This window comes from Chiloscyllium plagiosum, unplaced genomic scaffold (assembly GCF_037043375.1).
Source record: "Chiloscyllium plagiosum isolate Xiang-an unplaced genomic scaffold, Cpla_swu_hap1 HiC_scaffold_39, whole genome shotgun sequence".
NCBI lineage: Eukaryota > Metazoa > Chordata > Chondrichthyes > Orectolobiformes > Hemiscylliidae > Chiloscyllium > Chiloscyllium plagiosum.
Genome location: NW_028270177.1, coordinates 8,339,798 through 8,366,192, shown reverse-complemented (window position 1 = coordinate 8,366,192; position 26,395 = coordinate 8,339,798). Strand labels below are relative to the sequence as shown.

The 26,395-nt window shown below is 40.5% G+C and overlaps 1 protein-coding gene across 7 annotated transcripts in view; it reads right to left on the bottom strand.

Annotated features, from left to right (window-relative positions):
- pias1b (protein inhibitor of activated STAT, 1b) overlaps nt 1-25,358 on the bottom strand; it is a 152,735-nt gene extending 127,377 nt beyond the window's left edge. For 2 of the 7 annotated variants that reach the window (XM_087981411.1, XM_087981417.1), the window contains exon 1: nt 25,073-25,224. In XM_087981411.1, coding sequence (XP_087837537.1) covers nt 25,073-25,195 — 123 coding nt within the window. In that variant the 5' untranslated portion in view covers nt 25,196-25,224. Of the gene's footprint in view, nt 1-24,886; nt 25,006-25,072; nt 25,226-25,259 lie in introns of those variants that run through there. The other 5 variants (XM_087981412.1, XM_087981414.1, XM_087981416.1 and 2 more) reach the window with 5 other exon arrangements.
- Between the last annotated feature and the right edge of the window lie 1,037 nt (nt 25,359-26,395).

The following is a 26,395-nucleotide window of genomic DNA, read 5'->3' as shown; positions in this document are numbered from 1 at the left end:
AGGTGAATTTGTTGCGGATATGGAAGTGTCCCTTGGGGCCTTGGAGGAAGGTGTGGGCGCAAGTTTTGCATTTCTTTCGGTTGCAGAGGAAGGTGCCGGGAGTGGAGGTTGGGTTGGTGGGGGGTGTGGACCTGACGAGGGAGTCACGGAGGGAGTGGTCTTTTCGGAACGCTGATAGAGGAGGGGAGGGAAATATATCCCTGGTGGTGGGGTCCGTTTGGAGTTGGCGGAAATGACGGCGGATGATAGGTTGTACATGGAGGTTGGTGGGGTGGTAGGTGAGGACCAGTGGGGTCCTGTCCTGGTGGCGGTTGGAGGGGCGGGGCTCAAGGGCAGAAGAGCGGGAAATGGAAGAGATGCGGTGAAGGGCATCGTCGACTACGTCTGGCGGGAAATTGCCATCCACCGCCTCCAACCTCATAGTCCCACAACCCCGCACCACCCGTTTCTACCTCCTGCCCAAAATCCACAAACCTGACTGCCCCGGCTGACCCATTGTCTCAGCCTGCTCCTGCCCCACCGAACTCATCTCTGCATACCTCGACATGGTCCTGTCCCCCTTAGTCCAAGAACTCCCCACCTACGTTCGGGACACCACCCACGCCCTCCACTTCCTCCATGATTTTCGCTTCCCCGGTCCCCAACGCCTTATCTTCACCATGGACCTCCAGTCCCTGTACACCTCCATCCCCCATCACAAAGGACTTAAAGCCCTCCGCTTCTTCCTTTCCCGCCGTACCAACCAGTATCCTTCCACCGACACCCTCCTTCGACCGACTGAACTGGTCCTCACCCTGAACAACTTCTCTTTCCAATCCTCCCACCTCCTCCAAACCAAAGGAGTAGCCATGGGCACCCGCATGGGCCCCAGCTATGCCTGCCTCTTCGTAGGATATGTGGAACAGTCCATCTCCTGCAGCTACACTGGCACCACCCCCCACCTTTTCCTCCACTACACCGATGACTGTATCGGCGCTGCCTCGTGCTCCCACGAGGTGGTTGAACAGTTCATCCACTTTAACACCTTCCACCCCGACCTCAAATTCACCTGGACCGTCTCAGACTCCTCCCTCCCCTTCCTAGATCTTTCCATTTCTATCTCAGGTGACCGAATCAACACGTACATTTACTATAAACCGACCGACTCCCACAGCTACCTAGACTACACCTCCTCCCACCCTGCCCCCTGTAAAAACGCCATCCCATATTCCCAATTCCTTCATCTCCGCCATATCTGCTCCCAGGAGGACCAGTTCCAAAACCGTACAACCCAGATGGCCTCCTTCTTCAAGGACCGCAATTTCCCGCCAGACGTAGTCGACGATGCCCTTCACCGCATCTCTTCCACTTCCCGCTCCGCCGCCATTGAGCCCCGCCCCTCCAACCGCCACCAGGACAGAACCCCGCTGGTCCTCACCTACCACCCCACCAACCTCCATGTACAACGTATCATCCGCTGTCATTTCCGCCACCTCCAAACGGACCCCACCACCAGGGATATATTTCCCTCCCCTCCCCTATCAGCGTTCCGAGAAGACCACTCCCTCAGTGGCTCCCTCGTCAGGTCCACACCCCACCAACCCAACCTTCACTCCTGGCACCTTCCCCTGCAACCGAAAGAAATGCAAAACTTGCGCCCACACCTTCCTCCAAGGCCCCAAGGGACACTTCCATATCCGCCACAAATTCACCTGCACCTCCACACACATCATCTATTGCATCCGCTGCATCCGATGTGGCCTTCTCTGTATTGGGGAGACAGGCTGCCTACTTGCGGAACATTTCAGAGAACACCTCTGGGACACCCGGACCAACCAACCCAACCACCCCGCAGCCCAACACTTTAACTCCCCTCCCACTCCACCAAGCACATGCAGGTCCTTGGACTCCTCCATCGCCAGACCATGGCAACACGACGGTTGGAGGAAGAGCGCCTCATCTACTGCCTCGGAACCCTCCAACCACAAGGGATGAACTCAGATTTCTCCAGTTTCCTCATTTCCCCTCCCCCCACCTTGTCTCAGTCAAATCCCTCGAACTCAGCACCGCCTTCCTAACCTGCAATCTTCTTCCTAACCTCTCCGCCCCCACCCCACTCCGGCCTATCACCCTCACCATGACCTCCCTCCATCTATCGCAATTCCAACGCCCCTCCCCCAAGTCCCTCCTCCCTACCTTTTATCTTAGCCTGCTGGACACACTTTCCTCATTCCTGAAGAAGGGCTTATGCCCGAAACGTCGATTCTCCTGTTCCTTAGATGCTGCCAGACCTGCTGCGCTTTTCCAGCAACACATTTTCAGTTCATATCCAAATCACTAACACGCATTGTGAACAGCTGGAGTCTACCCAGTGATCTTTGCCATATCCCACTAATCAAAGCCAGTCAACCCAAGAACGTACTATCTACTTTCGCTTTATCAACCAAATCTCAATCTATATCAGTAACTTCCCCCCATAATTTCACACACGTTAATTGTGTTTACTATTCTTTTGAGCAGATCCTTATCAAAGGCCTTCTGAAAATCCAAATGCACCACATCCACTAGTTTTCCTCTATCTATTCTGCAAATATCCGCAAAACTTCCAACAGGTTTGTCAAACATATATTATGCAAGGAAAACATACTAACTCTGCCCAATCCCACCATTATTATTTACCAAACTGATAACAACAGTTGCTGATCTTTGTAACAGATTTTAGCACTTCACCAAACACAGATGTCAGACTAATTGGTGTACTGAAACAATTCCCGGTTTTCCATATCCTTCCCTTCTTAAATAGCGGGGTCTGCCTTCCAATCTGTAGGAGGTTTTAAATAGCAATAATGACCACATAATGCAACCATGTATCTCCACAGTCACCTCTCTTGACATGCTGGGGTGTAATGTGTTTTAGATGGAGGTCTACCCAGTAAAATTCACAATTAGATTATTTAAATATTTAAAAATCCCCCATTGAGGGGATCTATCACCTTTTTGGTCTCGCGAGTTTTGTAGCTCAGGTTGAGGTTCTGGATGTAGGTTTGCTCACTGAGCTGGAAGATGCATTTTCAGACGTTTCATCACCATACTAGGTAACAGCTTCAGTGAGCCTCTGGACGAAGCACTGCTGGTGTCTCCTGCTTTCTATTTAGATGTTTGGGTTTCCTTGGGTCTGTGATGTCATTTCTTGTAGTGAGATCATTTCCTGTAGTGATGTCATTTCATATGGTGACATCATTTCCTGTTCTTTTTCTCAAGGGGTGGTAAATGGGATCCACATCAATATGTTTGTTGATAGAGTTCCGGTTGGAATGCCATGATTCTAGGAATTATCATGCATGTTTCTGTTTGGCTCGTCCTAAGATGGATGTGTTGTCCCAGTCAAACTGGTGTCCTTCCTTATCTGTATGTAAGGATACTAGTGAGAGAGGGTCATTACCAATACAGATTCTCCTGCCTCTCTCCGTAATGGGCACACATTTGTCTTTGATGATCTTTTACTTTTTATATGATTATAGAAGCTTTTAAAGTATTTTTTTTTCTGTTTCTCACTAATTAATTCTGCCAACTTCTTTTGAGACAATTTGTTACGATTGTATCCTCTCTAGATTGACAGGTTCCAATCTGCAGGTTCTGCTACATGAAAGCCGGTGGTGCATGAGGAAAAGTTAGATGAATTGTTTGAAGGATTGTTCATTCTTTTCAATTCGTCGACTTTATACTTGCATGTTCTCAACAACCTCTTGATGTGTTGGGTGTCAACTTGAACTCACCACCATTTTTGATAGCCACAAGCCAAAGATTCAGTTGCAATGTTTTGAAACTACAGAGATACTGAGCACATCCCTAAAGTGAATCCACTCTTGAATGTCACCTGCTACAGTGCAGTATCAGCTATGGGTCTGGTCAGGAAAGCAGGAAAGAGATATCGTTTACTTTTCTCACCATTAAAATTAGAGGATTGCTGATCTGATGGTTAAATCCCAAAAATGAAGTACTGAGGTGTTTATTGTAAGCACTTGATTCTATAATAAATATACAGCTAGACCTTTCCCTGCATTCCAGTAAAATCTGACCTAGTCAAACTTTGTTGCACATGCAAATTTAATACAGTATTGTGCATACACCTTTTCACCAAAAACAAATACATGTTTAACTTAGTCCAATCAATTCTTCAAAATGTAATTATGAGAATTTCCTGAGGAAACATTTTAATTATCCTCCAGGCTAATTTAGTCCATCCATATTTTGCAAACATTCTTTTCTAAGTCATTTTGAAAAGAATATTTTAAAACTTATTCACCCTTTTTCTTCTCTTCTGATAACACCAAATCTAGCCATAGTTCCACAAGCAATTAACAGGCCAACAATGCCTCATTCACATGGTCATTCTTCACACAAAGAGACAGTAAGAGTCGGCAGACTATTAAACTGCGAGCAGCACAACCAAGCACGTTTTTTATCCAGATGCACACCTTCCGGCAGAGGATAGTAATTAGCAGTAGGAACCAAGGCTGGTGTTCTCACTTCCTAGCCTAGAGGTGCAAAGGCCCATTGCAATAACTCCTATTGTCATCCCACATAAGCTCATTTTAGTCACCAGGGACCAGGCATCAACCTCTGACCTTCTGTAACCTTGAGGTTTAAACATATGGTGCATCTGCCTAGCATCTCCCAAGCAGCTCATTCAGCTATTCATTGTAAATTTTAGAAACTGTGAACTTCAAAGAAGAGGTCTTACTTTTGTCCCAGACATCTCCAAAATGAAAAGGAAGAGCCAACATCATGGCAAAGTTTAAATACTGCTAAGTTCTAGTAAAGTGACTCATAACAATGTTGAGCTGTACAAGTCGTCTAGCACATTTGCTGAGCAACTTCATTGCCCAGACCTGAGTATAGGTGTTGGGACGTCATGTTGAGGTTATACAGGATGTTGGTGAGGCCTTTTCTGGAGTACCGTGTGCAGTCATGCTCCTTTTGTTATAGTAAGGATATTACTAAACTGGAGAGGTTCAGAAAAGATTTAAACAGGATGCTGTGGTTCTGTTCGCCGAGCTGGAAGTTTTTGTTGCAAACGTTTCGTCCCCTGTCTAGGTGACATCCTCAGTGCTTGGGAGCCTCCTGTGAAGTGTTTCTGTGGTGTTTCCTCTGGCATTTATAGTGGCCTGTCCCTGCCGCTTCCGGTTGTCAGTTTCAGCTGTCCGCTGTAGTGGCCGGTATATTGGGTCCAGGTCTATGCGTTTGTTGATGGAGTTTGTGGATGAGTGCCAAGCTTCTAGGAATTCCCTGGCTGTTCTTTGTTTTGCTTGCCCTATAATGGTAGTGTTGTCCCAGTCAAATTCATGTTGCTTGTCGTCTGCGTGTGCGGCTACTCGGGATAGCTGGTCGTGGCGTTTCGTGGCTAGTTGATGTTCGTGGATGCGGTTGCGGATCCACAAACATCAACTAGCCCCGAAACGACACGACCAGCTATCCCTAGTAGCCACACACGCAGACGACAAGCAACATGAATTTGACTGGGACAACACTACCATTATAGGGCAAGCAAAACAAAGAACAGCCAGGGAATTCCTAGAAGCTTGGCACTCATCCACAAACTCCATCAACAAACATATAGACCTGGACCCAATATACCGGCCACTATAGCGGACAGCTGAAACTGACAACCGGAAGCGGCAGGGACAGGCCACTATAAATGCCGGAGGAAACACCACAGAAGCGCTTCACAGGAGGCTCCCAAGCACTAAGGATGTCACCTAGACAGGGGACGAAACGTTTGCAACAAAAACTTCCAGCTCGGCGAACAGAACCACAGCAACAAGCACCCGAGCTACAAATCTTCTCACAAACTTTGAATTTAAACAGGATATTGCCAGAGATAGAGGATATGAGTTATAAAAATAGGCTGGAGCGGCTGGGACATTTTTAAATTGAGCGTAGGATATTGAGGGATGAATTTATAGAGGTTTATACACCATGAGGGGCATTGATAAAGTGAATAGCAAAGGTCTTTTCTATAAGATGTATAAGTTTCAAACTAGAAGGCATAATTTTAAGGTGGGGAGAAAGATTTAAAAAGGACATGAGGAGCAACTTTTATTTTACACAGCGTGTGGTTTGTGTGTGGAATGGACTGCCAGAGATAGTGGTGAATGCAGGTACAGTTACAACATTTAAAAGACGTCTGGATAAATACATGATTCGGAAAGGTTTAGAAGGATCTGGGCCAAGCACAGGCAAGTGGGACAAGTTTGGTTTGAGAACATGTTAGTGTGGATTAGTTAGACTGAAGGGTCTACTTCCATGTTGTATGACGCCATGAGTCAATGTCTTGTGTTTATTTAATCTCCTATACTGTATCCATGCTAAATCATTAATCAATCAGCATTTTGTTTTTGCCACATCCAATTTTAATCAACAATTTTGCCAAATATCACATAATCTAAAAAAGATTGATGTTTCCATTTTCTTATTACAGGCTGAATACTTTAAAGTGTGCAAGTGGTCAATTTGTGGAAGAAATTCCCTTAGGAGATGGCAGAAGCAGTTTATACAGATTCATGTAAATTATTGGCATAGGTACATTGAGACAAAAACTACAGTTATCTATGAAGATACTTTGTGAAACTGCAAGGACTCAGGATTTTGCTCCCTTTCTAAATTAAGTTGTGGAAAATAATTCAATCTAACCATTTTCTTGTAGTCTGTAATGCTATTGCAGGATTCACCACCACAATAACCAAATTATAAAAACAAAATGATGGCTACTGATTAAAATAAGCAAGCAGTTAAGATAGGATTAAAAATTATCTAGGATTGAGTATCTGAAAAGGATATTGCTGGTAAAGACTGAATCTAGGCTTTTGTTGTTTATGTTAAGATTATTTCATATTGACAAACAGTTTTGAGGTTTTTTACCCTTTTGAGCAACAAAACGTGCATTTTTGTGTTAAATAACACTTGCAATTTCATGTGAATACTTTCAGAGATAAACCACCAGGATAACCAACTACAAAACTAAATTTATGATCAATCAAGCCATGTTTTACTTTGGAATATGACTTGTCCAGTGTTACCATTAGCTGGGATCATAACTCTGACTCCAAAGTTTTCCTTATTTACTTTATCAAACCTGCCAGGATTTTGGAAAAAAAACCTGTTAAACTCTGTCCTAGCCTTCTTCATTAAAAGCCTGCAACCATCGAGGACAATGAGCATCTCGCCAAGATTTTCCCTATGCCTCCACTTCTCACTTTCAAACAACCACCAAACCTTAAACAGACCACTGTTCGCAGCAAACTGCCCAGCCTTCAGGACAACATCAACCACAACACCATACAACTCTGGTCATGGCAACCACTGAAAAACACAGAGCATTGGCATGGATACTATCATTACATGTGGGGACACCACCCACCACAACACATGCACATACACACACCATCTCACCCACGCGCACACACACACACGCAGATATTCTATTTTGTTCAAAAAGCACACAACTTGTACATTGTCAGCCAATGTGGCATTTTATAAATTCCCACTTTGGAAATCAAACCAGTGACTCCAGGTTAAGACACAGACAAACTCTAAACAAGGCCTCACACCTGAAACACATTGTCTGACTTGAGATGTCATCTCTTTTACACTGATAAATCTTAAGTTACCTCAGGACAGTGACTTGAAAGAAATTCTGGGATTCACATATTAATCAATTGAAACCTGCACCTCCACTCTAACTGATTAAAAACTTAACAGCCATTTGGGTTTGTTCAATACATTTGCACAAATTGCATGTTCTTTGATCTTTTACCTATATGTCCACCCCAGCCCGACAAAGGCATCTTCACATCATTAAAAGGAGAACAATCCTAGTTTATCTAGTCTTTTCAGCAAACTGAATTCTTTTATAGCAAATTAATCCCTACTGCATCCACTAACACCTTGACCTCATTTCTAAATCATTATAAAGTCAGATGCCTGTATAGGAAATTTATACGTATTTATTCTGCTACAGTGGACATGTCTTTTGTGGCAGGAAGATAGTTGCATGCTTTCCCAGTGATCTGATTCTTAGTATTTTCCATTTTATTTGAAAATTGGGTCCCATTCTTCCTTCGAACTTAATTGTATTGTTTTCTTCTCCCTTGTTTGACTGCTGCTGTCATTTGTTGCATTGGCTATATCTTGATTTCTGAGACAACAACTGACCACAAAAATAACCATATGATGAACTTGTGCAAGATATAAACACAATACCAAGCAGAGGAAGGAGTCAGATTTAAGGAGAGAAAATTGACTTCTAGGCGGTAGCTCTAGCAGGGTAAATGCACATGAGGGCTTTCCAAAAGGTGGAAGGAGAGAAAGAAAATCAAATTGCATGGCAAAACTCAGGTGCGGCAGCACCTGTGGACAGAAAGCAGCGTTATCATTTCAGATCCATGTCCCTTCTTCAGAACAGCAATTCCAATTTTCTTTGATTTTCAGCATCTGCAGTTCTTCGGTTTTTTTTGTTTGAAGGAGAGAAAAGGGTGGAAGAGTTAAACGATGCAAAATAAAAAGGGAATCAAATAAAAAAAAAACGATGGCAAGGGAGCCATGGATGTTGTAGTCTGATAGACGTTAAAGCCACTGTCCCAAAATAAAATTAAGAGTAAATGAAGGGGTTATGTGACTTATTCTTGAGTCTGCCTGACAGCAGGTTTGGATGATTTAAATCGAGAGACCAAACGGAGGTTTGGATTGTGTTACTAGGAAAAAGGTGCAAGATATTTATACTTGGAGGCAACAACAGAATTCGGAGTTTAAACTGAGCAGGCTAAAGAATATCACAAAGTCTGAGAAAGGTGTAAAATAAACCAGATTGTAAACAGTTGTGCTGTAAACTATCCAGTTACTTCCAAGGTAGAGAAGAATTGGACTCTCAAGTAGACAATTAGTATTTCTACTTACAAGGTTAAAGTGTAGCACAGTGGTATTGTCCCTACATCCAGGCCAGAAAGCCCGACTTCAAGGTCCTAACAGCTCCAGAAGTGTGTCATAACATTACTGAATGGGTTGATTAAAAATACCTACAAGGTTAATTTGCTTCTTGTTGCCATGGAGAAGAGGGCAGAAGAAGTCCTTTTTTGAGTTGAGATTACAGATTTCCCCATAAATCGATGAGTATTACAAATGGCAGCTCGTTCCTCTAGCAGCTCGTTTCATACACACACCACACTCTACATGAAAAAGTTACCCCCTTGGGTCCTTTATAAATCTTTCCCCTTTCACCTACTGATTCAGACAATATACCAACCAACACAGCCACATTAGATCACCTCTAATACTTAGCTTTGGCCTTACTTAAGTACATATGCCCTCATTGTGTGTTATCCATCACTGAAAGAAAAAAAAAGAGCAGCCAAAATGGTTTAAAATTGTATGGCAGAAAAAGGCATGAAAATTTACATTTCAGTTGGTTTTAAAATCTTATAGTTAAAATATACCATTGATCTTAAGTAGAAAAGCCTCGAGTTATCAGGCTGCTAATCAGTCTCAAGCACATGAGAGACTGTAGTATGCATTAAAGCTAGAGTTGCACAGCTATAAATAACACTTTTTGTTTTAAAACAAAACTTTTCGAAAAAGGTTTAGAACACTACAACTAAGTTTTGAGTAATTTTCTGATGGCAGTCTTATCGGTAAGCTCGCGTTACTGCTTTCTTCAGTTCAATTATGATGTCATTCTAAACAGTAAAACTGAATTAATCTTTTGAGATAATCACTGGAAGAAAATTTAAATGCAAGCACGTATGAAACAGGTCTGATAAATATGTATACAATTAAAACATGACAAAAGCTGGATGCAATATGACAGAGAATTGGTAGAGTTGCTCAATGATTCTACAGTACCACATCTTACTGAACGCAAGTAAATTTTAAGTGCAATGCCACAAAACAATTTAGCATTAAAGTCATAGGGACACTTAACAAATAATCATTTTCACTTCTTTCGTACTGAAGAGATTTTCCCAATTCAATCTTTCTTTAAAAAAATGAACCCTAATTTAGCATTGATGATTATGTGTCTTCATTAACATGCTGAATTTTTACGATCTGGGTTCAGTTTTCAGTTCTGAGATACACAATAAATCACATGAATCAGATTGGACAAAGGTGCTCAGTTGAGGATATCTGAGGGCTAATGGAAGACACTGAAGTGAGTGAAAACTAGGGACTCAAGGGAAGGCAACTTTAGTTTCATAATATGCAAAAAAGGAAGTGCTGCAATTTTAAGTGAAATTATTTGCATAGAGATGTGCAAGATTTATGCAATCATCCTTCTTTGGATGAGGCACAGAATTTATTTTATTTAGTTCCTGAAAATGGTTTGTTTCAAACATTATCTGCATAAATATGAATATAGTTGAACTCTCAGTTCAAACAAACCACAGATTCTAGATTAATCTTCCACCCAAGCAACAAAATATATTTGAAGCTCAAAATTTCCAAAAACAATGACAACAGTTTGTTTTCAAATTGATTAGGAAATGAAACGGCCGAATATAAGGACAACCTGAGGAAAATGGGTAAGTATGACATTTAGTTTAAAACAAAAACTTGCATTTAAACAGTACATTCACAATAAAATCACTTTACAGTCTTTAAAATACATCTGAAATCTGCTCATTCTAACAATTTCGGAAAGCCAATTTACATAAAGCAAGATTCCATAAAAAGCATGTAATCTATTTTTGTGACACTGATTATTTATGCATCCATGGCCAGGACGTTGGGAATAACACCCATTCTTTCCCAAGACAGTGGCATGACATAGTTTATATGTGACAGAGAGAGTACATGATGTTTCAATTTAATTTCTCATCTGAAAGACAGCACATTCTTCAGTACAGTAAAGGATTATGAGCCTAATTTTTTATAATAAAGTCATTCAGCACAGAAACAGACCCTTCGGTCCAACTTATACATGCCAACCAGACATCCCAATCTGACCTAGTCCCTTTAGCCAGGATTTGGCCCATATCCCTCTAAATCTTTCCTATTCAGGTACCTTTTAAAATATTGTAGTTGTACCTACTACCACTATTTCCTCTAACAGCTCGTTCCATACACGCACCACACTGTACATGAAAAGGTTGCCCGCCTTGAGTCCTTTTTAAATCTTTCCCCTTTCACCTACTGACTCAGAGACAATATACCAACCAAAGACAATATACCAACCAACACAGCCACATTAGATCACCTCTAATACTTAGCTTTGGCCTTACTTAAGTACATATGCCCTCATTGTGTGTTATCCATCACTGAAAGAAAAAAAAAGAGCAGCCAAAATGGTTTAAAATTGTATGGCAGAAAAAGGCATGAAAATTTACATTTCAGTTGGTTTTAAAATCTTATAGTTAAAATATACCATTGATCTTAAGTAGAAAAGCCTCAAGTTATCAGTCTGTTAATCAGTCTTATGCACATTATATATGCTAAGATTGAAACATCCCAGGAAAGCTACAATGGCTACATAGCAGGTCATCTTCTTCAGGTTGACAGAATGATAGCTCTGCACAGAATAACAAAAAGGACAATTTAGGAAATGTGCTTTTAGAATGGAGGCATATGAGATGCCTGACCATAAACAACGGTATATAGATTTCATCTCAATTGGAACAAATAAATAAATTTCCAAAGGGTTTTAAGAAGAACTAGGAGGAAGAAAATTAGATGAACCAAACAGATGGTTGAAGGTTGATGCAGGCTCATTGAACAAAATAGCATCATTCTGTGTGACATTGTTTTGTAATCCATGTAGACAAGGAGCAAGAGAAAGACTGGCACAGTGACACTTTTCTACAAATAGTTCAAATGGAGCTGCATCAAAACATTATTTCAACAAGCGGCATCACACTGCAACACCCAAAAACTACAAAAAGCAGAAGAAAAATACTTATACAATGTTTTCAAGAAAAACAGATATCCAATAAACACAATTCATTTATTCCTCAGAAATGAACCCAAACAAGCAGACACAACCAAACCAAAAACTATAGCCGCATTACCTTACATCAAAGACATATCAGAAATGACTTCCAGACTACTCAGGCCCCTTGACATCATGGTAGCCCACAAACCTACCAACACACTTAAACAGTGACAAATGAACCTAAAGGATCCAATAGATACCACCAGCAAAACTAATGTCACTTATAAGATGTCATGCAAGATCTGTAAAAAAACACTAAATCGGACAAACTAGCAGGAAACTTGCCACCAGGATACATGAACACCAACTGGCCAGCAAAAGACATGACCCAGTATCATTAGTTTTTATAGATACAGACAAAGAAGGACACCACTTGGGACTGGGACAACACACACCCTAGGACATCTGAAACAAAGACACACGCGAGAATACTTAAGAGGCATGGCATTCTAACCAGAACTCCATCAATAAACACAATCGATTTAGATCCCACCTACCTTCCCTTGAAAATAAAACGGAAATTACATCACCCACCTTAAGAAACCAAGACCTGTAAAATAGATGTGGGACATATCACCAGCACTTCACTCAGTGATGATGTTACCTAGTAATGGTGACTAAATGTCTGTAAACAAACCTTCAAGCTCAGCGAGCTAACTTACATACTTATCATCAACCTGAGCTACAAATTTTGTCAAAAATCGCTAAGACAGACCATATGTTTACAACGGCATTAGATCACTCTAGTTAGCACATGATTAGTTGAAATTCAAGTTAGATTGTTATGATTCTTCAAAGCAATTTTAACAATCTTAAAATTAAAACCAGTCAGTCAGCTTCAATGCCACGGCTGTGGCTATGTTCGCCGAGCTGAAAAGTTGATTTGCAGACGGTTCGTCCCCTGTCTAGGTGACATCCTCAGTGCTTAGGAGCCTCCTGTGAAGTGCTGCTATACTGTGACTTCTGGAATTTATCTGGGTCCATTCCTGCTGCTTCCAGTCACTCATTGCAGTGGCCAGTATACTGGGTTTAGGTCAACTTGTTTGTTGATAAAGTCCATAGATGAGTGCCATGCTTCTAGAAATTCTCTGGCTGCCTGTTTAGCTTCTCCTATTATCGTTGTGTTGTCCCAGTCGAATTTGTGGCACTTGTCACCTGTGTATATGGATACTAGGAACAGGTGGTCACCTTCAATGGCTAGTTGGTATTCATAAATACAGATTGCTAGTTGTCTGCCTATTTATCCTATGTAGTGTTTCATGCAGTTTTTGCGTGAAATCTTGCAAATTACTTTGGTCTTGAACACGATGGGTATAGGGTCTACAACATACCGAGCACTCCCAACCTGCAAAGAGAACACCTCTACAAAATGTTCACCAAGAAAGGAATCCCCACAACTTCATCCACAGATGCCTACCAGACAAACAACACGTCGAAGACATGCCACAACCTAACTCACTAGGCACTCTATCTACACAAAAAAATCTCAGAACTAACAGCCACACTTCTCCAACCCCTCAGATTCATGACAGCCCATAAAGTGACAGCCATGCTCAGACAATTCACCAGAACAAAAGACTCTACACCCATCATGTGCAAGATCAATATAACTTACGAGATTCCGTGCAAAGACTGCATGAAACACTACATAGGACAAACAGGCAGACAACTAGCAATCCACATCCATGAACTCCAATTAACCACTAAATGCCATGACCAGCTGTCCCTAGTATCCATACACAATAATAATAGGACAAGCCAAACAGAGGACAGCCAGAGAATTTCTAGAAGCATGGCACTCATCCATGGACTCCAACAAACACATACACCTAGTCTCAATATACCAACAATGAACTGGCAACCGGAAGCAGCAGGAACGGAACCAAATAAATTCCAGAAGACGCAGCACAAGAGGTTCCAAGCACTGATAGTGTAACCTAGACAAGAGATGAAACACCTGCAAATCAACTTCCCAGCTTGGCGAATAACCACAGCAATCGGCACCAGTTACAAATCTTTACGTAAAGTCATCTTCAATCTTGCTTTCACTCTATAGTGGTTGATAGCCAATTATACTATCTCCATGAAAAAAAAACACTGGTTCTCATAAAAATACAGTTAGCAATCTAGTAGCATATTCTAGTTATACAGCCATAAACACAAAAGCTGCTGTTTGTATACAGTTCGCTTTCTCCTCACCTTCAAAAGATTGAAGCCATTAATCAATGTAGTAACAATTCGTTTTGTCTGCAGTCTAAGCTAAGACCTTGCTTTAACACTCTCCAGTACATTCCAAGTACTTCATTGTTGTATAGCAATAGCTGTGGTTTGAATGTATGCTAAAAGCTGCTACCATTAACCCAAGCAGCAGATGCCAAATGCGGAAATGGAGAGGGAAGAGACACAAATGGCAAACTTCTATTCCAGTTTTAGACAAACTGTCAGATTAATTGAAAAAGTGAACAATTTTACAAATCATCAGAGAATGGGATCAATTTCTCATCCAAACTTAAATATAAAATATGAACATTAAGCACTAAATGTCTATAAAACAAATCAATAACCAAAGGCCATTTTATGTTTTTTTTATAAACATCATGTCAGGTCTTATGTGAAAGCTACACCCATAATGTTAATGCACATGAAGATGGCCAAAAAGCTAATTGTTTCACTAAATATGTCAGTTATTGGTCTGTGAATAAACAATAAACTCTTCCATACAGGCCCTGGGAATCATGCTGGAAATAAAAAGGGGAGGACAAGGCACAGATAAGATCACCAAACCATCATCCCCCGCCATATTAGGCATTATCTTGTGAAGGACTCTAGTTTATTTAAAACTACAGAAGTACACCATCCATACACCAGCACCACACACCCAACAATACTGAAAATGCTTCCCCTATATCAGTGGTACAATAAAAATATCGGAAATAGGACTGCCATAGGATAGCTGTAATAGCTGATTATACAAGTCTACTGACAGACTCATGAAGATGCTTTTAGCAGGTTTAATACAATAGGCTAAAGCAAAAAAAATGTATTACCAATATGAACTAAACCATAATGCCAAGGCAAAGTCCTCAATAAACTAAACACTTCTTGGACCAATATCTAATTGAACTAGCCTGATGTCATTTACAGCAGCAAGTGGCAACACAAATGACCTGGGCTACTTTTGAAAGAGAGGGTAAAGACAGCTGGACTGCTGCCCATTCACACATGTGCAAAGGAAAACCGACAGGATTGGCCTCAGTTATTATCTGTCCAATCATCACAGAACTCAACAACATTAACTAAGCCACATGTCAAGAACTGCAAGATGTATACGGTGGCTCCAACCTGCAAAATCAGACACAAGCAAAAGACCTCCAGAAGAGAGGAGGAAGAATAACAAAATTAAAACTGGATATAGTTCTAAGGGAAGTTTTTGTACACATTTATGTCTTACATATTTTAAATACATGTTAGGTGCATTAGTCAGGGGTAAAGGAATGGGTCTGGGTGGGTTACTCTTCTGAGGATCAGTGTGGACTTGTTGGACTAAAGGGCCTGTTTTCATACTGTAGGGAATCTTAAAAAAAGAACAATGGAAGATAACAAAATCAAATATAGTTTCACATTCCAATAGAAACCTCACTAAATAACACTTACAACTAGGAACAAATTCCAAATCTGAAAAAAATTGCAGAAAATAGGAGCATATTCTAAAGAGGGATTATTACAGTGAACTAAAGGCAGATACAGGGGCTGTTCTTTAAACCTCCATAGGTAAGAGCTTAATAAAACTAAGTTATATAAGATGATTAAACACCACGGGGCGGCACGGTGGCTCAGTGGTTAGCACTGCTGCCTCACAGCACCAGGGTCCCAGGTTCGATTCCAGCCTTGGGCGACTGTCTGTGTGGAGTTTGCACATTCTCCCTGTGTCTGTGTGGGTTTTCTCCAGGTGCTCCAGTTTCCTCCCACAGTCCAAAAATTTGCAGGTCAGGTGAATTGGCAGTGCTAAATTGTCCACAGCGTTAGGTGCATTAGTCAGAGGGAAATGGGTCTGGATGGGTTACTCTTCGGAGGGTCTGTGTGGACTGGTTGGGCCGAAGGGCCTGTTTCCACACTTTAGGGAATCTAATCTAATGAAAAAAAAAAGAGTTGGGTGAGAAGTGCGCTCAAAACAGTGATATAACGTGGCTAAGCTCATCTCTCAGAATTATGACTAGGAAATGGCATTTAAGGCAATGAGTGTGGAAAACCACAATGAGGAAAAGAAAATTAAAAGACCAAACGTGAGAACAGTCCCAATAGTGCAAGATACCAGTTACCAAGAAACAGGAAGACTGGATAAATTATCAGGTGCATATGTACCATGCTATATTAAAATTTCAAAAGGGTTGCAAGAAAAGATTTAGCTCACAGGAACAACATCCCTGGAATGCTAAAATAGAGGTTAATTCTCAGATACACTTGTAAAAGAGATTAAGATTAATATTTTCAAATCATTAACAACAGCCATTGAAAGTTCATGTTCCCTGTACAGTTTATTTAATATAATGATGGACACTCAATGTTCTACATTCAGGGATATGTCAAAGTCAAAGCACTACATTACATGCAATGTTCACCCTGCGTTGAGAGAACAGATTTGCTTGTGGACCCTTTGTATTACTATGCTGTCACTAATAGCAACCCCAACATCTCGAACAGAAATGTAATTTAAATCTGGCAAAGCAACTGGAGAATCAACAAACTCAAGGGGTGATTTTCCCAGACTCCAAAATAGAGCTGTTAAAAATAAATACTGGTCTGTTTTCACCAACATATTTTCTAGCTACAGGCAGGCAATCTGCCCATAAAGGACTAACCCAGACATGAGGGAAGATTCACAGCCAAGAAATTAAACTTATAATTATAACTCTGTTTCAAATGTATATCAGGTCGATTGTACACTCCTGATATCCCTAGTATAGTACAAAACAATTCAAGTAGAAGCTTTTCCAGAATATAAAGCATGCCTTAGTAAAAGCATTTTAATTACTACATTCTTTGTTGGCAACTTTAAGTCCACAAAAGTACAAAAAGGAAACCCAAATATAAACAGGCTTGATATAAAAGCAGTTCTTCATTTAAATTCACATAAAAGGCCAGGTGGAAAAGTACTGAATTATCTAAATTAATTTAAAAGGTCTCAAAAATTAGAAATCTACAAGCTAAACAAGAATGTATATTTTCCAACTTACTGAAGCAAATTTTTAGTTTAGATTCTTTGGAGAATGAAGGAGCTCAGATTTCAATTGCAGAAAATCTTTACATCTTGTAGAAGACCAAATTGATCAAAAGGAAATTCAGAAGTCTTGAGATTAAAAGAAACCCAAGTAGTAGAGCAAGATGTTACATTTCCAGTACTATATTGCTGGCTGCAATATCCACACCACAATTAAATAGATAAGTTTCACAACCATCTATCCATTCAAATAATAAAAATCCTTAAAATTTTAAAGTTTGTCTCAGAGGACATAACATCAAAATTTCATCAGAATCGGTTGCCTTTCTCAAGTGCAAGAAGTGGTCATCGACCCCTAAAAATTTGAGTTACTTCAAAAACAGAATATCTTGATGCTCTACATCAAGATAGAGTCATTGAGATGTACAGTACGGAAACTGACCCTTCAGTCCAACTCGTCCATGCCGACCAGATATCCCAAACCAATCTAGTCCCACCTACCAGCACCTGACCCATATCCCTCCAAATGCCTTTTAAATGTTGCAATTGTATTAACCTCCACCACTTACTCTGGCAGCTCATTCCATACACGTACCACCCTCTGCGTGAAAAGGTTGCCCGTAGGTCTCTTTTATATCTTTCTCCTCTCACCCTTAACCTATGCCCTCTAGTTCTGGACTTCTCCACCCAAGGGAAAAGGTCTTGTCTATTTATCCTATCCATGCCCCTCATGATTTTGTAGACCTCTACAAGGTCACCACTCAGCCTCCAAAGCTCCAGGGAAAACAGCCCCAGCCTGTTCAGCCTCTCCCTATAACTCAAATCCTCCAACCCTGGCAACATCCTTGTAAATCTTTTCTGAACGCTTTCAAGTTTCACAACATCCTTCCAAGAGGAAAGAGACCAGAATTGCACGCAATATTCCAACAGTGGCCTAACCAATGTCCTGTACAGCCACCAGATGACCTCCCAACTCCTGTACTCAATACTCTGACTAGTAAAGGAAAGCATACCAAATGCCTTCTTCACTATCCTATCTACCTGCGACTCTACTTCTAAGGATTATGAACCTGCACTCCAAGGTCTCTCTGTTCAGCAACACTCCCTAGGATCTTACATGTGAATATTGGCTCAGGTTACATGTGTTGGCTGACAAGTTGTGGACTTCACTCATTTATACTCCAGGTTTTCCATTCTTTTCAACTTTTTTTTCATCTTATTATGCAAAATACCAATTTTCCTTCCCTTGTATATTCTTCTTCTGTAATCTCAACAAGTTGATAGATCATCAGCATTGTCTCAATAGAAGTTACCTAGATAGCTCAATTTCATTTCTGCTAAGTAAACTCCACCTTTTGTAGCATGACACTAATTCTCTCAGCCTGCAATGATACACAACAGAATGGCATGGACCTACTTTCACTGTCTTAAGCTTCTCTAATCTTTATTTGTAGCTCATCTCCTTGACAATTGGATCAAGCTCATCACTATTTCCTGTAACATGTTTTCATTTTCTGCTTGTGGTATGCTGACCTAAATTGAACATAGTGCACTAAGAATAGCCTGATCAGTGTGTTACAAAGCCCTAGCACAACTTCAGTAGACTACTGTATATTGTATGCCCAATATTTCATCAACAATAATTACTTTATCACACTGTCTGATTATGAAAGCGACATACATTATTCTTAGATATCTTTTTCAATCTCACTACACTGTTTCAATAAACAATCATACATCAAACATTTACATTCCACATGTTCTCCTTTAATATTCAAGCATTTAATTTGTAGTGCTAGTATGCATCATGCTTTGCAGTGAAATATTGTACATTTGAAAGATAACACTTCAAAATTATTTCTAAGCCAATTTAAGAAATAATTTTTCTAAATTTTTTTTTAAAATTGAGAATAATGGGTGAAAATAAAGTATATTCAATGCCAAAAAAGCCTTGCCCTTTCTCATTCTAACATAATATATTAAAGTTAGCAGGCTACACATTAAACTTGAGCTCAGACACCCTATTTAACAAACCTCATCATCACTTTATCGCTAACATCACAATTCAAGTCAGTCCACACTGTGTCCCAAAGCAACCACCTTTGTCTGAGAAGAATATTCTTGGTCAACATGGCCAGATAGGCAAAAACAAGCCTGGGTCTGAGAGATTAACAGTTCTGATTTATTATTTGAAGATGCCGGTGTTGGACTGGGGTGTACAAAGTTAAAAATCACAATGCCAGGTTATAGTCCAACAGATTTAATTGGAAGCACTAGCTTTCAGAGCGCTCAGTGATTGGCATTGTGTGATTTTTAACTTAGTTCTGATTTAGGCAGTTGAGGGTCTAACACAGCATAGAGAATAGTGATGCAGGATTTCTCCCTTCTCCACTAACCAGTAGCTCCAGTTAGAAACAGTGAGAAGGAACATAATCAGGCTTAGCTATAACACACTTTAAAAATAAAATAGCTTTTTGGTCAGGCGATCACACAAAGATATCTAGTGGGTAAGAAATGGAGGGCTACTGGCACTTAGAGAATCAAACTCTAAATATTTGACATTGTTCTTCTCGTCATTCCCTGCTTTATCAAAGGGTTCGGCCTGAAAGATGTATTCTAAAAATGGCTTTCGGAATCTTTGTAGCAGAAATGATCAAACCCGTTTTTGTAGTAGTGGTTAGTTTCCACAACAAACATTTGCTTTACTCAGTACAAACCTCTATTTTTCATTTGTAATCTCCTGACAATCAGTGAACCATAAGATTAGGGTCAGAGGTTAGCAGCATGAGTATATAAACTGCATTCCTGAGAATGGGTACCAAGAACACAATGCTTGAATATATCAGGAGTCAGTCAAAGTCAATCTTTAAATATGAGGCAGCAATTTTATTTCTACTTTCCTCTCAATTAAAAAGGCATAAATTCTATGGAAATAGTGCAAAGATATTCATGTAAAACAGGCTACTCATGCATAGGTAACATGCATATCATTCTTTACTGCTCTAGATTAAGGTGAAGACACTGCTCACCTTTCTCCTTTCTTATGTTGTCTCCTTTCTTATCCAAATCAAACTAAGATTGGGAACAAAATATGAAGCGTTCAAATCTGAATAGGTTGTTATCCAAAAGATGATATATGAGAAAAGCAAATTGTGTTAAAAACCAGGTACGATTCCAATGCATGATGGAATGTCTTGAGGAACTAAATGGCTTACTCTTGTTTCTAAAATCAAGCTCTGATCATGTCACAAATGTGACACTGTACATTCGTGGAATATGCTGGTCAACCCTATACCTCAATATCTGCATCTTTAGCTTCAATTTAAAATGCAATTCCAAAGCTATAAAAAAGACCAAGTACTATGCATGTTTGAAATCGGAAATAAAACAAAAGATGCTGGAAATACTCAGCAGGCCAGGCAACACCGAAAGAGAAAAACAGAGCTAATGTTAACAAACCTTCATCAAATCAGCAAACTGAAATATTAAAACTTCATTAATGCTGCCTCACCTCGTGGGTATTTCGAGCATTTTCTTCTTTTACTCTTAAGCTATATAAAAACATGGAAAAAGGTGCAGGAGTAAGCCATTTGGCCTTTCAAACCTGCACCACCATTGAATATGTCCATGGCTGATCTCTTCCATCTTTTGCCTTTTCCTAAAGCCTACTATTCGCCTTAATCATTCAGACGTCTTCTGATGACTAGCATTGTTTTCCACCTCTTTAAAGTGATGATTCTTTCAGGTAAACAAAAATCAGTACGGTGCACAGTGGCCAGCACTACTGCCTCACAGCGCCAGGGACCTGAGTTTGATTCCAGCCTTGGGTGACTGCCTGTGTGGAGTTTACATATACTCCCCGTGCCTGCATGGGTTTCCTCCGGGTGCTCCGGTTTCCTCCCACGATCCAAAGATGTGCAGCTTCTGTGAATTGGCCATGCTAAACTGCCCATAGTGTTCAGGGATGTGTAGGTTAGGTGCAGTGGCTTAATGAACACCTTCAGAACAATAAAAGAAGCCTAACTGAGTAGGGATAAAAAACATGTTTCTACTTATAGGTGAGGCCATAACTATAATTATAAGGCCATCACCAAGAAACCCAATGAAAAATTCAGGAGTAAACAGGTGCAAAAAGGCCATTTCTGAGGGAAAATCTGGCATCTGTTAACCAGTACCAGAGTAGAACAGCCACTGACCTATTCAACAACTTTGGTAAGTTACAAACACACGAGGAAGATGTATTGTGGAAACAACAAATCTGTCTGGTTTCCAAAAGGTTCCAACATGAGTAATATTGTACAACTTTCTGCCACAAACAGATTGCTGAGGCAAAAGAAGCACTTGATGCACTTAAAGGGAAACTAGATAAACAAATGAAGGAGAAAGACAGAATTTTATGCTGGCAGGACAAAGCAACATAGGAAATAGGAAAAGGAATAGGCATAGGCCATTCAACCCCTCAAGCCTGCTCTGCCATTCAAGTAAATTATGGCTGACATTCTACTTCAATACCACTTTCCAGCACTATCCTCAAATCCCTTGACACTTTTAATGTCTACATCCCGACCTTCCCTATGAGAGCAGCAATTTATATTCTTCAAATATTTACAACAGAATTTTTAGAAAGCCAGTTTCACATGTATTGAAGCCAAGTGAAAGTTGGACAGATATTGACAAATCCCCAGTACCACAGATATCTGCTATTAGTTAAGAAAAGGTGGAGACAGTCCTTAGAAGATAAACACAGACTTGGACCAAATCAGTTGTACAGCCTATTTCTTTGTTGTAAATTCCATACATCCTCTACATTTGTGTTTTTCCCGTATCCCATTTTCTGACTATTAATATGTTGTGTTCATTTTCCAATTTTGAACAGCAAACACCAAAACGTCAACAGTCTGCTCTCACCGCAGATGACGATTTACCTTCATTTTACCAGCTGTTTTCTCTTTCAACATACTTAACTGTCAGCATGGCAAGATGACCAGTACTGCACTTTAAAGTGCAATATACAGACTGACAATACTATTTGTCATGTCAGTTTTATTCTCAACATTATTTTTACATTGCAGCTCTTAGCAGTGTTAACCATGAAGTTCCACATTATTTAGTTCAAGTTGATTGCATCAAGTGGACAAAAAACTACTACCATTCACAATCCTGAATAGTATTTTAAATTTGTGTACTCTTTGCTTTCTTCACCTATCAAAATTTCAGAGTAGAACTGCATTACCCCATTCAGAACACCTGAAAAGCTGCCAGGAATTCTGCTTTCAGAAACATGAATAAGTTGCATAGTCAAGCATCATTAATTGTGGTAAATAGATGGCAAAGGCCATTTCTGAGGGAAAATCTAGCATCTGTTGACCAGCACAAGACTAGAACAGCCACTGAGCTAGTCAACTGACCTTGATAAGTTACATTTTACGCTAAGACACTAGGAAGATGTATTGTGGAAATATGAAATCTGCCTGGCTTCCAACAGGTTCTTTCAGTAGGGTATCTTTTCAAGTCCAATCACTATACAACAGGTAGGTTTTGCACTGCCACAAACACGGATTGATTTGATTGCACACATTACACTATTCTGTCAAACAAAAACACTAGAATGAATAAACACTCAATTCCAACTTTTTTAAAAATGAGGAAGCATCCAAGAAAACATTTTTCAACAAGAAGACTATGACAGTTTTCAGACTGAAAACAAAATCAGGACCATGCAGTTTATGTTGATTGTATTAATGCTGCAAAATTTACAGTTTTTCTGAAATTCAGCCAAACAGATATTGTGCATAAGTGCATACATCAAGAACTCAGATAGAGGGCAAAAAAAAATCAAATTTTCTTCAGGAATTGCACAAGATAAAATTACAGGATTGTACCTAGTAAACAGATCTTTCCATTTGCAGTACTGCTACTTTACCGTACTGTCCATTGCTATGGAAAGCATGGTTTAAACAAAATGTATAAAAATGCCAACATTTCTCCACTTTCCAGTTTTTTTTTGTTAAGATGTTCCAAATCACAAAATTACTACAATAAATGCACAAACAAAGAATAAAAAGATGTAAATTGAAGGCTTACAAAAACAAGAAGTTTTAACTCAAACACAATATTACAATGTATAGATGTAAGACCAGAAATACTAATGATTAGTGCTGTTTTTTCCATTTTTGACAAGTAACATGGAGATACTAGCGTTGAAAGAAATTATTTTGTTTCCCAGTTTCTGGGAGCCAAATCATGTAGTCCCAGATTAGACACAAACATCAGAGAAAATTGAGTTCATTTTTAACCACAACGATCTTCACCTCATCAAGCCCAGTATCAGAAAGGACATGAATTTCCATATCCAAGTTACGTTTGTGTTTTGTAATCACAGAATCCCTACACTGTGGATGCATCCTCAGTTTTAAAGCTGCCTAAACTCACTTGCATATGATGCTTTCAGCTGGGTGTGATTGCTTAATGTGAATTAACAACTTCACAGAGATAAGTGGATAACATGGTAATCTACTGCCACACAAAACACAATAAAGGCTGTTGATTCTCCTTTTACCTTCTGTCCCTACAGATACAACCAGAATCTCTTAAATGAGATTCTTGACCCACATCTTTGCTCACTTTCCATCATCCTCACTGAAAACCGAGACCAAAATAGTATATGACCCATTTACTTACGTACATACACAAAAAGCCCCCAAAGCATTACAATGATCACTTGCAACGGAATACCATTAAGCTACTGAGGCTCAAAGACAAACAAGTAGTCAACTAGTGGAAACACTTTGATACACACATACTCCACTTAACTTTTGAAACTGGTTATTTTATGGATTTGCATCGATTCTGTTGCGTATCTAACATCAAGCCGCACTTTATCCTAATTACAGCGATACAAATAGCGGCGTCATATTTAACAATTGCAATATTTCATATGGTTCTCAAAATCACAATTTAAAAACGTACAGGGCACCGAATGATCTGAATCTCGGGAGTATAATTTGATAGATCATATTAATGCTTGCATCAAAACACGCAAATATACCATCCTGTTTTAATCAATACAGCACATCATATGGGATATATTCAATCTAATCAGCATATTAAGCAAACTTATTAAATCGCTGATCAGAAAGAAACCACATCAAATAGATGCGCAAAGAAAACGCGATCAGGAAAGTAAACTCCGACACGCTGTTTCCGGAGGCGCAATGTTTATTTCTAGGCAAACTTAAAAAGAGACAGCCTCCGACACGGATAGATTAAAACACCACAACATGTTAACGCAGGATGGGCTTAAACAGGACAGAAGAAACGGGTTGCAGCATTTTTTTTAATATAAAAAAACATTTGGAAAGCTGCAGCTATAAAAGCGGACGGTGTACTTCCGAAATTGTAAATAAGGACGCGATTTTTAAAATCGAGGTGGTGGTGCAAAAATAAAGTGGCTCAAGTTAAAAAAAAAACAATGGCAGGATACAAAAGCAAAGCGCACAGATCGCCATCATCCTTCTGTCTTGAAGTGGCGACGGCGCTGCCCAGGGTCAAAACCTTCTGGATACCAGAGGGGGGGGGGGGGGGGGAATCGCCGCTCAGTTACACAAAAATTGTCCTAAAGGTTGCCGCTTGAAAGAAATAAGAATTCTCTTTTATTCGTTATTTGATAAATCAGGTTGCAGAAGGCGAGAGGGCAAGAGATCGCTCACCATCATCACCCTCATGAGGCACTAGTGTCCTGGCCTCCTGCACTGTTTGTTGCTTCAACTTCAAACCCACGACGGCGCGGAGGAGGAGAGATTGAGGGGAAACTATAACTTGTCAACAGCCGCCAGATTAAAAAAACAGCAAAGTTCCGCGCCTTTTTCCCACGCTCTGCCCGGGGGATCCGGTACCTCAGTTTTATTCTCTCTCGGTATGATCGAAAAGCGCGGCCTATTCCCTCCTCCTCGGCCGCCGCTTCCTGCTCTTTCCACCCTCTCACTCACTCCCACATACGCACACCGCTCTCCGTCCATCCTCCCACAGGAAAGGGTACAGTGAACGGCCCGAACTCCAGCCGCAATCCGTCTGCGAAATTACCTTCAGTTCCGCACTGTCCGCCATCTTCTCACGCTTGTCCGCGCAGGCGCAGGGGGGACAGTCACGTGGTGCACGAGGGCGGGGCCTACTCGCGCAGTGACATCAACAGCCGACCGTTTGAATCTTTCCCGCCGCCCCCAAAGCGTGCAACAAGGAGGTGCATTTGTATAGTACCTTTCACGGCATTGTCATGCCCCTCTCCGACCGCTGTGCAGCACACGAGGCGCTTCTTGAAGCGGTCATTTCGTTGCATACAACTCCAGTGTTGCCGTAAAAATGGACACATTTAGTTCGAGATTTCCAACTCCGCCTCATCAGGACAATTCGCAAGAATAAGACTGGAATACTGTACATAAGGAGAGTAATGGTTGGTTATAAAGTGGACTGCTGATCAATGGATAATGCAGCAGTTAACTATGATTGATTGTTAACCGACAGGATTAGTTCACCATCATCTTGGAAATATATCTCCGTTCCTTCATTGTTGCTGGGTCAAAACCTGGAATTCCTTCCCTAATAGCATTGTGGGTGTACCTACAGTACATGGACTGCAGCAATTCAAGAAGGCAGATCATCACCACCTTCTCAAGGGCAGTACGGGACCAGCAAAATATGTGACCCCTCCATATCCCACGAGTGACTAAAAAAAGGTCAGATTTCAAATGTGGTGCCAAGGCAATATTCCCACCTATGAGCCAGGAGGCTGGGTTCAAGTCCTATGTGTTCCAGAGATGCGTAATAACATTTTTAAACAGGTCGATGAGGAAAATATCCAGATATCGAAAAGGAGAATGCTTGCAGTACTGTGATAGAGTCCCTACTTCTGGACCAGGAGGCCTGGATTCATGACCCCACCTGTTTCAGAGGTTTGTAATAACATCTCTGTTCAGGCTGTTTAGAAAAATATCTAGATTTCAAACAGTTGGACCATAAGACATAGGAGTGGAAGTAAGGCCATTCGGCCCATTGAGTCCACTCGCCATTTAATCATGGCTGATGGGCATTTCAACTCCACTTATCTGCACTCTTCCCGTAGCCCTTAATTCCTTGTGAGATCAAGAATTTATCAATCTCTGCCTTGAAGACATTTAATGTCCCGGCCTCCACTGCTCTCTGTGGCAATGTATTCAACAGGC